This window comes from Salmo trutta, chromosome 18 (genome assembly GCF_901001165.1).
Source record: "Salmo trutta chromosome 18, fSalTru1.1, whole genome shotgun sequence".
NCBI lineage: Eukaryota > Metazoa > Chordata > Actinopteri > Salmoniformes > Salmonidae > Salmo > Salmo trutta.
In genome coordinates this window covers 31,779,697-31,795,615 of record NC_042974.1, presented here as the reverse complement: position 1 = coordinate 31,795,615, position 15,919 = coordinate 31,779,697, and the positions used below count along the sequence as shown (strand labels likewise).

Genomic DNA, 15,919 nt, shown 5'->3' with positions numbered 1-15,919 from the left:
TTACTTCTCTTGCGTTCTGTGCATGCAGAGTCAGGGCCGCCTGGCTCGTTGCGAACTGTGTGAAGACCATTTCTTACTAACAAAGACCGTAATTAATTTGCCAGAATTTTACATAATTATGACATAACATTAAAGGTTGTGCAATGTAACAACAATATTTAGACTTAGGGATGCCACCCGTTCGATAAAATACGAAACGGTTCCGTATTTCACTGAAAGAATAAACGTTTTGTTTTCGAAATTATAGTTTCTGGATTTTACCATATTAATGACCTAAGGCTCATATTTCTGTGTGTTTATTATTTTATAATTAAGTCTAGGATTTGATATTTGATAGAGCAGTCTGACTGAGCGGTGGTAGGCAGCAGCAGGCTCGTAAGCATTCATTCAAACAGCACTTTCCTGCGTTTGCCAGCAGCTCTTCGCTGTGCTTCAAGCATTGCGCTGTATATGACTTCAAGCCTATCAACTCCCGAGATTAGGCTGGCAATACTATAGTGCTTATAAGAACATCAAATAGTCAAAGGTATATGAAATACAAATGGTATAGAGAGAAATAGTCCTATAATTCCTATAATAACTACAACCTAAAACTTCTTAACTGGGAATATTGAAGACTCATGTTAAAAGTAACCATCAGCTTTCATATGTTCTCATATTCTGAGCAAGCACATATTGCACTTTCTTCTCCAACACTGTGTTTTTGCATTATTTAAACCAAATTGAAAAAATATCGGTATCGGCGTTGAAAAATCATAATCAGTCGACCTCTAGCCATATAAAGTGTAGTAGAATTGCATGAAACATGTCAAAATATTTCCTGTGCAGAGAAAGAAGAAAGGTAGGCTATCTGATATAGCCTAAGCCTACTGTACGCTATATGCGCTCAGCCATGCACTGAACGGTCTTTTTTGCAAAAAATTATTGAGTTATATTATTAGTCTAGATTATGACTATCCAATCTACTCATCACATTACGAATAGTGGGCTCTTACATACTGTAAGTCTGCAAATGCATTTTTATAGTGAAAATTAGCTTCCCCAAACTTGAAACTCGCGCTGCCTGTGATCCCCTGCCTTTATCACAGTCAACAACACACATATATTTTATATTTTATAATAAGAATAGGCATATAATGGGAATGGAAAAGAATGAAAGAGAACATATTTTATCCCCAACTAACCTTGCTGACTGTTGCGGGGTGCGGAAAGTGATTCTGGGCTTATAAAACAAGTGTCACAAACAAGAGCAGTGTTAGGGTTGCTATTTTTTTGGCCTTATATCACAGCGGTATAGCTTATGAATGCATTTCTAATGGGTAATAGACCAAACAATGCAATTATTTGGAAGGTGCTTATTCAAGGTAGTCCAGGTCACAGCCCATGTCCTCTCAGATGAGCACCCTAGCACTGGATTAGTTGCCCCTAGGGAGAGTGTGTGTGTGTGTGTGTTTGTGTGTGTGTGTGTGTACCTACGTGCGTGCATATGTGCATGTGTGTTAGGGTAGAGGGCAGATTCAAGGGGACTCTGTCAGGAGGTATGCACTGTGCAGTTACACACAAACACACACACACACACACACGTAAACACAGACAAACACATCCCTGACCCCGCTAACACTTTTCTAACTGGAAAAAAGGTTAAAGCCCCCCAGAGGCAGTCCCAGTGAGTTGTGTGTGGAGGTGGTCTGACCTGTACAGGCCCAGCTGATGTCCATAAAGCAACTACAATGCATAAAAAAACTCTTACCATTCGGAAATGTTTACTGATTGCCACAAGGCTGGCCTTCTCAATTATTGAACACAGCACAGCCATAGTGTTGACGGCCATCATTTGTTAAGGTGCTGGCTCTTGTCGACAAAGCTCTGTTTTATAATGAAGATTTACCCATGCCAGAGACTACGGCACATAACGCCATGCTGAATGTACATGTACAGTTGGTTCTTTGGAAGAGAGAGGACATTGCTGACCTTAGATAAAAAATCTAAGTAGAAGAATAGAGGAGTAGCAGGCAGGACAGAGGGAGACCAGAGAGAGCACAGACACACAGACATGGCTAGAGCCCATGGAAACCATACAGACAGGAAGCATGTTGCCTTCAGGCTTTTGAAAAATGTGATAAAGCATTCATTAATTGCTTGTTGTGATTAACCATGTTATTTACCACTATGGCAATATTGGACAACAGTCATGCCAATAAAATTGAATTCAATTTGATAGAGCACAACACAAGGCACACACAATGCACACAGACATAGGGAACTGGATTGTCACCGACACATACGGTGTAACCTAGTGGTTAGAACGTTGGACTAGTAACCAAAAGGTTGCAAAATTGAATCCCCGAGCTGACAAGGTAAAAATCTGTCATTCTGCCCCTGAACAAGGCACTGTTCCTACGCCGTCATTGAAAATAAGAATTTGTTCTTAACTGACTTGCCTAGTTAAATAAAGATTTTTACAAAATGAACAATGGCAGAACACCAGCCAGGCTAACTGGTGCCTCTATGTGCCTGAGACCAACAGACCAGACCACACACAGTATGTGAGAGCCCAATCACTTCTGTAACATTAAGAGAGGGCTGGAGACAGAAAGAGGGGAGGCAGAGGGGGAGAAAGAAGAAACCGCTGGGAGGAAGAGAGTGAGGTAGGGTGATTTGAGACTATGGGGTGAGAGGATGAAGGATGGAAGAAGAATGGGAATAAAAACAGAGAGGCAGGAGGATATAGAGAGCAGTGTTAAGCGGTGGCAGCTCCTGAAGACTGTTCTCCCATTTGTTTGCTCATGGTGTCAGAGGGGTGAGTGAGCACCAGACATTAATTTCCCAATAAACTCAGCTTCCACAGCAGGGAGGGAGGGAGCAGAGAGTGAGAGGATGACAGAAAAAGAGAAAGAGCGAAGGATGAGAGAGAGAAAGAAATATGAACACAATGCAAGCTCTTCATACTTTACTGTACACCCTGTTCTGACAGTGATGTGCCTTCAAAGCCTTATAATAAACTTCTCAATTACACTCTAATCCCTGTTCAATATGCCTCTAAATGATCAATCCTCTCATAAAAAAATGGATCTTAATGTTAGGCTTAGTGAAATGGCATTGCCATGAGCAGCACCGGAGATATTGAGATGAGTGAGATGCACCACTTCGCTCTCACACGGTCACACACAGTATCTGCTCATGTGCACGGTTTCGCGGTCACACTGTTACAGCATGGTAGCCAGGGCACCAAAACAGCGGAGAAGTTGAGCCTCGCGCTTCAACGGTCTTTGTTGGCAATTTGAAGGCACAGAGATACCGTGACGAGATCCTGAGGCCCATTGTCATGCCATTCATCTGCCGCCATCACCTCATGTTTTAGCATGATAATGCACGGCTCATGTCACAATGATGTGTACACAATTCCTGCCCAGTCATGTGAAATCCATAGATCAGTGGTGTAAAGTACTTAAGTAAAAATACTTTAAAGTTCTACATAAGTAGTTTTTGGGGATATCTGTACTTTACTTTACTATTTATATTTTTGACAACTTGTATTTTTACTTCACTACATTCCTAAAGAAAATAATGTACTTTTTACTCTATACATTTTCCCTGACACCCAAAAGTACTCGTTACATTCTGAATGCTTAGCAGAAAAGGAAAAGGGTCCAATTCACACGCTTTGTCACGACGTCCGCCGAAGTCGGTCCCTCTCCTTGTTCGGGCAGGGTTCGGCGGTCGACGTCACCGGTCTTCTAGCCATCACCGATCCACCTTTCATTTTCCATTTGTTTTGTCTTTGTTTTCTACACACCTGGTTTCATTCCCCAATTACATGTTCATGGATTTAACCCTCTGTTTCCCCCAAGTTTTTTGTGCATGATTGTTTCTATGTTCATTCGGTACGTTATGGCTGGTATTTCGACGGGTGCTGTTTTCACCCATGTGTAATTGATTACCGTTTATTGTTGGTCAAGTGTATTGTTACCTTGTGCCTTTATATTGAGTAAAGTACGTTGCTCACTCATTTTGCTCTCCTGCGCCTGACTTCATGCACCAGCTACACCCACCTTCTGACACGCTTATCAAGAGAACATCCCCTGGTCATCCCTACTGGCGGACTCACTAAACACAAATTCTTTATTTGTAAATGATGTCTGAGTGTTGGTAGGTGCCCCTGGCTATCCGTAAATAAAATAAAAAACAAGAAAATGGTGCCATCTGGTTTGATTAATAATATAAGGAATTTGAAATGATTTATACTTTTACTTTTGATACTTAAGTATATTTTTGCAATTCAATTGACTTTTTATACTTAAGTATATTTAAAACCAAATACATTTAGATTTTTACTCAATTAGTATTTTACTTGGTGACTTTCACTTTTACTTGAGTCATTTTCTGTGAAGGTTCTTTACTTTTACTCAAGTATGACAGTTGGGTACTTTTCCACCACTGCCATAGATTAGGGCCTACTGAATTTATTTAAATTGACTGATTTCCTTATATGAACTGTAACTCAGTAAAATCTTTGAAATTATTGCATGTTGCGTTTATATTTTTGTTCAGTATATATTGTAGTGTCTTTCCTACCGAGTAGACAGTAGTGTGTAAATGAGAGTGTAGTTCTGCGGTGATAAGCGCAGTGTCAGGCAAACTGCTCACCTCCAGGACTCAAACAGCATCCACTCAGCACTCTACAGTAATCTTTACCAATTTAGAGCTGCACGCACACACACTCACTCACTCTCTCTCTCTCTGTCGCTTTCTCTCTCTGTCTCACGCACATTTAAACATGTGCACATTCATTCTTAAAAGGAAAGACACACTCACATAATTTATCCCCAAAACATGTATAGTGCCTGCTCCCGCTCCCCCTCTCGGGCGCCAGGCTGCCTTTCATTACGCACACCTGTCACCATCTTTACGCACAGCTGCGCAATATTGGACTCACCTGGACTCCATTACTTTGTTGATTACCCCCTTCATATCTGTCTGCTCCACAGTTTGTTCCCTGGGTCAGCATTGATGTCATTATTTTTCCCCTGTCCAGACGCTGTTCCTGTTCTGTTTCATGTCCTTGTTTCATCAAATGTTCACTCCCTGTACCTGCTTCTCATCTCCAGCGTCTATCCTCACAGAATGCTGACACTACTAAAGGAAGCATCAGGGAGTTTTTGTTTTTTGTTTTGGTTGGTGAGGTTGCGTCTGGGTGCCATCGCCGATGGAACCGGGGGTGCCTCAGCTAGCTCGTCGGGATTCCACGCCCTAGCTGGCTCGAGAGGTCTTTTTGCCCCGGTTGGCTCGACAGACGCCCACCCCACATCATGCTTCAGCCGGCCCATCAGGCTCCCACGCCTCAACCGGTTCGTCAGTTCCCACGCCTCACCTGGTTCGTCAGGCTCCCACACCCCAGCCGGTCAGCAGGCTCCCACGCCCCAGCCGGTTCGCCAGGCTCCCACGCCTCAGTCGGTTCGTCAGGCTCCCATGCCTCAGCCCGCTCATCGGGCTCCCATGCCTCAGCTGGCTCGTCGGGCTTCTACGCCTCAGCCAGCTTGTCCAGTGCCAATGCCTCGGCCGGCCCGTCAGGCTTGTCCAGGTGGGATGCCGGGTGGCGCCCCCAGAGGGGGGTGTACTGTCACGCCTGCACCCGCTCCCCCTCTCTGGCATTCGTGGGTGCCAGGCTGCCCTTCATTACGCTCCCCCTCTCTGGCATTCGTGGGTGCCAGGCTGCCCTTCATTATGTCACCATCATTACGCACAGCTGCGCAATATTGGACTCACCTGGACTCCATTACTTTGTTGATTACCCCCTCTATATCTGTCTGCTCCTCAGTTTGTTCCCTGTGTCAGCATTGATGTTGTTATTTTCCCCTGTCCAACACTGTTCATGTTTCATGTCCCTGTTTCATTAAATGTTCACTCCGTGTACGTGCTTCTCGTCTCCAGCGTCGATCCTCACAGTATGTGTATGTATAGATTAGGCTTTTACTATGAAAAGAGGAACATTTGTCTAGGTTATTATAAAAATCTGTTTGATTTAATGTTATTTAAATGTAAAATAAAAGCCTCTTATTTAACTAAGTGGACAGCCCTACTCCCTCTCTCTCTCTCTCTGTGTGTGTTTATCCAGGACACACAGTCCCGCAAAATAACTCCCTGAACTCTTAGACACACACACAGACAAATGCCCCTGGAACTGTGGGTAAAAATAACAAAAATATGCTGATAATAATGAACCAAGGAGGCAGGACCCTGCTGTGCTTAGTGGCACAACTGCAGGTTGTGTGCGTGTGTGTTGGCTGAATCACAGCCCTGAACGCTGTGTTACCTGTGTTGACTTCAGACACCCTGGGGAGTGTTACATCATATGCCCTCCCCCAATCACTCACACACACACATGCACGCACAAACACCACCACAACTCCACAGAGAGAGAATCCCACAGAGTAGTGACATCACTGCTGATTTGCTAACACCGTAACTACTGCTGAACCACATTGGTGATACCACCAGCGTTGTGCAGTCCACAGATTTTGAAACCATCATATTGTTTCTGTATCATACCAGGGTATACAGTATTACCGAAAGTGCACACAAGGGTCACTAATACATATTTTTTTAAAGTACAAACTACACTATATATACAAAAGTATGTGGACACCCCTTCAAATTCGGAGATTCAGCAATTTTAGACACACCCCTTGCTGATAGGTGTATAAAATCGAGGACAAAGCTATGTAATCTCCATAGACAAACATTGGCAGTAGAATGGCCTTACTGAAGAGCTCAGTGACTTTCAAAGTGGCACCGTCATAGGATGCCACCTTTCCAACAAGTCAGTCTGTCAAATTTCTGCCCTGTTAGAGCTGCCCGGTCAACTGTAAGTGCTGTTATTGTGACGTGGAAACGTCAAGGAGCAACAACAGCTCAGCCATGAGACCGCCGAGTGCTTAAAAGCGTAGCACGTAAAGATTGTCTGTCCTCTGTTGCAACACACACTACCAAGTTCCAAACTGCCTCTGGAAGCAACATCAGCACAATAAATGTTCACTGGGAGCTTCATGAAATGGGTTTCCATGGCCGAGCAGCCGCACACAAGCCTAAGATCACAATGCGCAATGCTAAGCGTCGGCTGGAGTCGTGTAAAGCTTGCCGCCATTGGACTCTGGTGCAGTGTAACCGCATTCTCTGGAGCGATGAATCACGCTTCATCATTTGCCAGTCCGACGGATGAATCTGGGTTTGGCGGATGCCAGGAGAACACTACCTGCCTGAATGCATAGTGCCAACCGTTGTGCCAAAGTTTGGTGGAGGAGGAATAATGTTCTGGGGCTGTTTTTCATGGTTCGGGCTAGGCCCCTTAGTTCTAGTGAAGGGAAATCTTAACGCTACAGCATACAATGACATTCTAGACGATTCTCTGCTTCCAACTTTGTGTTGCAATAGTTTGGGGAAGGTCCTTTCCTATTGTAGCATGACAATGTCCCCGTGCACAAAGCGAGGTCCATACAGAAATGGCCTGCACAGAGCCTTGACCTCAACCCAATTGAACACCTTTGGGATGAATTGGAACGCCGACTGCAAGCCAGGCCTAATGGGCCAACATCAGTGCCCGAACTCACTAATGTTCTTGTGGCTGAATGGAACCAAGCTTGATCTTGAAATTTAGCCACTTAGCTAGCAAGTTAGCAAACCAAATGCATAGCTGGAGCCCTGAGCTGGATATAATTTAATTGACAGATTTGAGATTTCTTATAGTTAAACTTAACTTAAAGTTATAAGCAGTGGCGTAGCACGCACCCACGCAGCCCCCGCTAGTTTTTTTTTTTTACGATATAAAAAATCATACCATCGGTATTTCGAAATACCCCGGTATATAGTATAAACTGTATATTGCCCAAGCTTAGATACCACGGTGACTGAACCTGCCATAGCCTAACCTACCCATTGGCTACTAGACAAAAATTGCAAGGACAGTTTTGTTACACATGCCTAGTCAATTTACCCCTGTCTTTATGTACATATCTACCTCAAGTACCTTGTACCACTGCACAGTGATTTGGTATTGGTACTGCTACTCCCTGTATATAGCTTAATTCTTGTGTATTTTATTCCTCTTCTGTTAATATTTTGCATTATTTTTTACTCTGCATCATTGGGAAGGGCTCGTAAGTAAGCATTTCACGGTAAAGTCTATACCTTTTGTATTCAGTGCATGTGACAAATAAAATTATATTTGATTTATACGGTTGACCTAGCCATATACAGTGGTCACCAACCCTAGTCCTAGAGGGCTACAGGGTGTGCTAACCCACATAGCCTGCACACCAAAAGACTGTGTAAGCCCACTGAGCTAAAGCCTAGGCATGAGTATTATGTCTCAGATGGGGTTAATGTCTCAGACCCATCACACAAGCATAGTTCCTTGAACCACCTCAGCTACATATTGTCCCTTATAAATAATTAAATAAAGCATTATTACTATTCTGGATAAAAACTCACCGTTCATGCCGTTGTAGATGCTGCTGTGGTGAGGGGACAACTCATCTCCAGTGGTCCTCATCTGTCCCCACCCCCTGCCTGCTGGGGGGCTGCTGCCGTACCTCCCCTTCCAGTGCTCTGAACTGGGGCTGTGGTTGTGGTGTCTTAACACTTCAGGGCTCCCCACAATCACCCGACCCTTCCTCAGGTGCTCTGGCGTCCCCGTCAGTGCCGGTTTGGGCTCAGGGGTCCAACATCCAGCCCCAACCCCGACCGCATTAACCCTGTGTCTCTGTGAGAGGTCAGGACTTGACTGGCCCGAAACTTGGTTTGGCCCAGACCCCAAAAGTGGTTTCTGTGCCAGCATGCCAGCACTGCTGGGTTTGGAGTGGGCCTCAGCCGCCAGTCGGGTAGGGAATATGCCGTGTTTCTCTGGGCTGCAGGGCCCCCGGAGGCCCCTGGGATCAGGGCTGGTGAGGGACCCCCCGCGGGGCCTGCAGGCCTGGGGGAAGGTGTGGTAGTCCGGGGTGGAGCTATGGCGGCGGCCTGTAGATTCGGGGCCCAGGCCCTCTGGTTTGTCATGGTTGGAGCCAGGGTTGGAGCCCAGGCCGGAGCCCTGGTGAGGGGGCTTACGGTGGGGGTGGTCAGGGCTGTCCGTGCTTCCCGCACTCGAGGTGCTGCTCCCATCCCCCACGTCTCGGAGCAAGCCCAGTGTAGCCCCCCCTGTTTGAGACAGACTACTCTGGCTGTCGATGGAGCTTCTACACCCTGCACTTTGCCCTGCTCCTCCCCCTCTCTCCTCGTCCAGTAGGATACACAGCTCTTTGAGATCCAGGTTCTCTCTGACCACTTCTCCCTGGCGCTGCTCCAACTCCTTGAGTTTCTGCAGGTAGAGAGCCACCTCTTTCCTCATGAGGCCGGCGCTGTAGCGGCCCAGACGCTGCCACTCCCGGGACACACGCTTGCCCTTCTGACGGTCGTCATCAAGGAAACAGCACAGGTCCCGCAGCTCCTGGTTATCCTCCTGCAGCTTCTGGTTCACATCCTGGATACACACACACACACAGACACACACACACAAATAGGAGAAAGCACAGAGGTGATATATAATTTATCATATAGGATTTCTGATAACAAATGTTGAGCACGCAATATTGTATTGAGGGGGAGCATGTGTGTGCGTGTGATGGTGATGTATTTTACTGATGATTTACTGTGATTTTGAAACAAATCATAGGCCTTCTAAAATGTACTTTTGTGGTTGTGTTTAAATATCCTCAGCAGCTCCATCTGTAATAGGAAAAGCATAAAAGCAACAAGTGGATCTTTGTGTTGGATTATGATATAGGCTACTTGCTACCTTCGAACCACCCAGGGGCGGTTCTGGGGGGGGGGGTGGCAGTGCCCCTGTGACAACAATTTTGGACCCCCTTGTGGCCCCCGAAATAATGTTTACATAACTAATTGTTGCTATCACTCTTTTTTTACATGTTATTAGACAGTGGCAACAAGGAACACTAATGATTATAAACATGGTCTTTTGCCTGCTAATGCCTACAATGCAGTGAAGAAAACGATATGACAACAATAACGTCTAATGTAACTGGCCCCTCTAACAGTACAACTGGCCCCAGCTTGGCCCTCCCAGTTGAAATGGTCTAGAACCGCCACTGGAACCACCTACCTTCATTATTTTCAAGGAGTTTGCAGAGGTAACCCTATAGGCTACAGCTTTTATAACGAATGATTAGTCCATTGTTTTTTTTATTTGGAAACATGCCTACAAAGGCTACACAACATGAGACCGTTATACATCCATAGAGCAGTGCGCAAACTTGCGCGCCCGGCATTATCACACTTGCCTCACCTTCAAACCCCGGATCTCGGTCAGGTGTTGCTGGAGTCGCCGATTCACCTCCCGGATCAAATTCCCGTGGTCAAGCATAAAGCCCATCTTCACTGCTTCTGCCCTCCGTAGCCGCCGCACCAACTCCTCTTTGCTCCACTTGAGCAGCTCCTCGTCGCTTATCTTGGAGAGCTCCTCCGTCGAACTCTCTGCGCTATTGACCATCAGCTGGGGCTGCGTCGCCTTTTCCATCGTTGTACTAGGCTACTCCAATAGGAGGATAAAAGTATCTATCCTACAACAGTCAGTAACCTACGAATTCAGTGCACAATCCAACCAATCCTAACTTCCCACATGGACCCAAATATACACTCTTTATCTAACGTCCATATAAATATACCAAATTCATGTTTGTTCTATTTCTCAAACGCCCATTTTGAAGCTCTCCGAAAAGAGCGGTGTTCTCCTATATTCCCGCCTTTCTCAAAGTCGTCCGCACGAGGTCTCTTCAGCAGAGCGCCTCGCCGGCTAGACCGCGGCTTCTGGGCATGCCTGCCTCCTCGCGCATACAGCTGTTGCCTAGGGCACTCCCGGGTTTCGGCCAAAAGGGAGAATAGGGAGTGGCTGCTGCAGATGCATAGCAGCTGGCGCTGGGGAGTCGAGAAGCAAGGGTGCGTGACTGCAGTTTCTGAGAAAAATTTGGCTGACTGGAAAACTCGTGCCCCTCTCTCTCCCTCTTCAGAGTGGCGAGGATGCGTTGTCTTCTCGCGCCATCTGCTGTATGACTCCTTTAAACTTTAGCAGGAGCATTCTGTTTTTGTTAATAATTATACTTAATTCTATGTAAACAAAATTATATGTACATTTTTCTGCATATTTAAGCATGTGTTGAGATGTCTACCAACCTTGCCAGCAGGCATGTCAGCTAAGATAGTTAGCGTTTTTGTAGTTTATCTCTAACACTACTAGTCACCTAGCAATTTTATGAAGTTGGCTTTAGCTAGCTCAGATAGGTTCCCCAATCTTCCAACCTCATAACTACACTATATATACAAAAGTATGTGGACACCCCTTTAAATGAGTGGATTCAGCTATTTCAGCCACAACAGCTGCTAACAGGTGTATAAAATCGAGCACACCGCCATGCAATCTCCATAGACAAACATTGTCAGTAGAATGACCTTACTGAAAAGCTCAGTGACTTTTAACGTGGAACCGTCATAGGATGCCATCTTTCCAACAAGTCAGTTTGTCAAATTTCTGTCCTGCTAGAGCTGCCCCGGTCAACTCTGCTGTTATTGTGACGTGGAAACATCTAGGAGCAACAACGGCAAAGTGGTAGGCCACACAAGCTCACAGAATGGGCCCGTCGAGTGCTGAAGCGTGTAGCGCGTAAAAATGGTCTGTTCTTGGTTGCAACACTCACTACCGAGTTTCAAACTTCCTCTGGAAGCATAGTCGGCACAATAACTGATTGTCGGGACCTTCATGGCCTCTGGAAATAGGCCACGGGCTATTATTGCATGTCTTGACAAATTTAAGCAAAAGGAAATGACGAAGAACATGGGCAGAGAACTCAGAAACACTGATTTTGGAATGAATGATCACTTCCCACCGAGATCAATGAAAGGAGGAAAAAGCTATATCCCATCCCAGCGTTGCCAGAATCAACGAGTCTCCATGGTGATGGATAAACTTTATTTCAGCGGACAATTGTATACTCTAGAGTAACTCCCTGGCTATTTTAATTTAATGTTCGAATTTGATTTTGTGTGATGTAGTGTATCATGACAACTTCAACTATAACGAATACATGCTCTATTGATCTTCACTTGATAAGGAAAGGGTTGCATATAGCTCAGGTTAATGTATGTAGCCTTCCTAACAAAATACATGAGGTTTTTAACTTGGTCAAGATAAATAATATTCATATTTAGGCTTTGACCGAAACGCATTTAGATGCATCTGTAAATGATGGGCAAATTAACATTAATGGATATAGTCTACTGAGAAGAGACAGGAATAGGAATGGTGGGGGTGTAGCACTGTACATTCAGAATCAGATACATTAAGGTCATCCCTTCACTTAAAAGGTATGTCAAGTAGAGGCACTATAGGCTCAGGTACATCTGCCTCACCAGGCAGCCATATTGGTGGGGTGTGTGTATAGACCTCCTAGCTCTAAGGTGTCCTATCTGGATGACTTATGTACTGGGTTTGACCAGGCCACAGATAGCAACAGAGATGTATATATCTTGGGTGATTTTAATATAAATTAGAAGGATCACAATAATTTGAATAGAACAAAATAGATGAAATATGCTATGAACTGTGGTTTGAAACAAATGGTTAATGATACTACTAGATCATCAATTGAGTTGGGTCATCATTCAGACACATGCATTGATCTGATTTTCTGTAATATACCATTGCAATGCTTAAAAGCCAGATCAATGCCAGTGGGCTGGACAGACCATAATATTGTGACCATAACCATGAACACCAAGGTTCCAAAGAAACCCCCTAGGATTGTGGTCAAGAGAAATTTTAAAACATTTAATCATGAGCTATTTCTAAATGATTTGGCTGCTGTACCCTGGGAGCTGACTTATCTAGAGGATGATTTAAATCCCGCTACAGAATGTTTTATTGATTTGCTCACTGAGGTAATGGACCATCATGCCCCAGTAAGAAAGAGTACAGTTGGTGCTCGTCCATCTCCATGGATTGATGATGAACTGGGTAAGGCTTTTTCTCAAAGAAATATGGCAAAAGTCTTAGCAGCCAAGTCAAAATTAGAAATTGATGAACAGAATTATAGAACATTACGTAATTATGCAGTTAAATTGAATCGAAAGAAAAAAAAAGTTATTTTACAACAATGTTTTTATTGATTGTAAAAATGATTCTAAAAAGGTATGGAACACAGTTAAGGGCTTACTTGGTACATCTATCTCATCGTGCCCATCAAGTGTGGAGGTTGACGGGAGAATAATAACAAAACCAGTTGATATTGCCAATCATTTTGCAGATTTTTTTTACAAAGAAAATTAATTTACTGAGCAACAATGTAAACAAGCTATTGTCCAATGGATTGATGATCATATTATGAGCAACAAGGTCTGCTCTTTTAGTCTGCAAATGGTGTCAGTGGAGGAGGTGTTAAACCTATTGAAGTCATTACCTGATGGTAAATCTACAGGTTATGATCTTATGGACAATTTTTTGCTTCGCAGTGCTGCTTCCCAGATTGCAGTTCCACTGAGATACATATTTAATTGGTCACTGGAAAAGGGGATGTTTGCAAATGTATGGAAGCATGCGAAACTGTGTCCTATTCCGAAAGACTGCAAAGAACCCATTACTCTTGCCAAAAGTCGACCAATTAGTCTACTCCCTACACTCAGTAAGATATTGGAGGGTATTGTGAGTAGACAAATATGGGAGTACATGGAAAAGAATGATCTGATTACAGCCAATCAGCATGCTTATCGCAAAAACCATTCCACTACCACTTCATTGGTTGACATGACTGACCAGTGGCTCAATGCTATGAATAATGGCAAGTTTGTGGGTGTACTATTTTTAGATTTCAGTGCAGCATTTAATTTAGTGGATCATTAAATAATTTTGACAAAATTAATGCATTATGGCTTTAAGGAGGTAGCATTGAATTGGGTACAGTCATATCTAAGTGAGAGGAAACAGTCCACCTATATCAATGGTTTATTTTCTTCCCCTCATGTGTTAAACTGTGGAATACCGCAGGGCAGCTGCCTTGGGCCACTTCTATATTTAATATATACCAACAACCTTCCCTATGCCCTAGCTGAAACTCAAGCTACTATATTTGCAGATGATACTACAATTTATGCAGCAAGACGATCGGTTCAACAGGTAGAGCAAGCTTTACAAGGAGATTTGGAGAATATGAGGGAGTGGGTTTGCCAAAACAAACTTGTTTTAAACACCAAGAAAACCGAAGTTATGTTGGTCTGTTCCACTAGGAAAAAGCCAAAACAGCATGGGATACAATTAAGTATGGGAGGAGTACTAATTGAAGAAGTGGCAGAAACCAAACTATTGGGAGTGCAGCGAGATAACTGCTTATCATGGTCGTCTCAAATAACTAATCTATGTAAAAAAAAATATTAAAACAGCATGCTTAATCAGAAGGATAGCTAAATATTTACCAGGAAAAATCATTCAGCAAATAACACAAGCATTAATTGAGAGTCAGGTGAACTACTGTTCTGTGGTCTGGGGAAATGCATCATCAAGTGAAGTTAGGAGGTTGCAGATTGCACAGAACAAAGCAGCAAGCATTGTTTTAAGGTGGAGATATGGTTCTTCTGTTGCAGTCATGCACAATGTTCTTGGATGGTCATCAATCGACAAGATAATTGAAAAAAAAACATGCTTATTTTATTTCATAATATACATCATTTGAAACGGCCAAGTTCTATTCACAATGGTATTCAGTTGGTAAGAGACAGACATTCCGTAAATACTAGTGTCACGTCCTGACCCTAGTAAGATGCCATTTTCAATAGTAGAGTAGGTCAGGGCGTGACAGGGGGTGTTTTGTGTTTTTCTATTTCGATGTTTGTGTTCTAGGATTTCTATTTCTATGTTGTTTTTTGGGGGGTTGATCTCCAATTGGAGGTAGCTGGTCCTCGTTGCCTCTGATTGGAGATCATATTTAAGTAGGGGTTTTTCTTCCTGGGTTTTTGTGGGTAGTTGTTTTCCGTTTTGTCTATGTACCTGACGGAACTGTTGGCTGTCGTTTTGATTATTTTGTTTAAGTGTTATCATTAATGTCACAGTTTACGTCGGTGAAGGAGGACCAAGGCGCAGCGGAAGTGTGGATACTCATATTTTATTTTTTTTAAAAAGGAGTAAAGCATCCACAGGAAACAAAAAAACACGACAGCAGCAGCAACAGTTTGCAGGCTTGAAAACGCAGTGCAAAACAACCACCCACAACCCCAAAGAAAAACACACACACCTATATAGGACTTCCAATCAAAGGCAACTATACACACCTGCCTTCAATTGGAAGTCCCAATCATCCACACAACCATTCCCAACACAAACATGCCACGTCCTGACCCCAAAACTAAAACACTAGCTCCATCTGCTGGTCAGGACGTGACAGTACCCCCCCCCCCTCAAGGTGCAGTCCCCGGAATGCACCTACCAACAGAAAAACACCAACAAAAAACCCATAAACAATAACCCCTAAACAATAAGGGAGGGAAGGGAGGGTGTAGCACAGTGCCGTCGGTGACGGCAGCCACCCCAACCCACCTATCCTGGAGGTGGCCCAGGTGCAGGCCGTTCCTGGCTGTCGGGGCAGTCTGGCAGCTCGGGGCAGTCTGGCAGCTCGGGGCAGTCTGGCAGCTCGGGGCAGTCTGGCAGCTCGGGGCAGTCTGGCAGCTCGGGGCAGTCGGGCAGCTCGGGGCAGTAGGGGCAGCTCGGGGCAGTAGGGGCAGTCTGGCAGCTCGGGGCAGTCTGGCAGCTCGGGGCAGTCTGGCAGCTCGGGGCAGTCGGGCAGCTCGGGGCAGTAGGGGCAGCTCGGGGCAGTAGGGGCAGTCTGGCAGCTCG

General features: G+C 44.5%; 1 protein-coding gene across 1 annotated transcript in view; it reads right to left on the bottom strand.

The window, feature by feature from the left end:
- The window catches only part of LOC115153200 (coiled-coil domain-containing protein 85A-like), a 69,630-nt gene extending 58,633 nt beyond the window's left edge, over positions 1–10,997 (bottom strand). Inside the window, exons 1-2 of the mRNA XM_029698392.1 lie at positions 10,334–10,997; positions 8,488–9,511 (exon numbers count right to left, since the gene is read on the bottom strand). Of these exons, the coding sequence (XP_029554252.1) occupies positions 8,488–9,511; positions 10,334–10,564 (1,255 nt within the window). The 5' untranslated portion in view covers positions 10,565–10,997. The remainder of the gene's footprint in view (positions 1–8,487; positions 9,512–10,333) is intronic.
- Between the last annotated feature and the right edge of the window lie 4,922 nt (positions 10,998–15,919).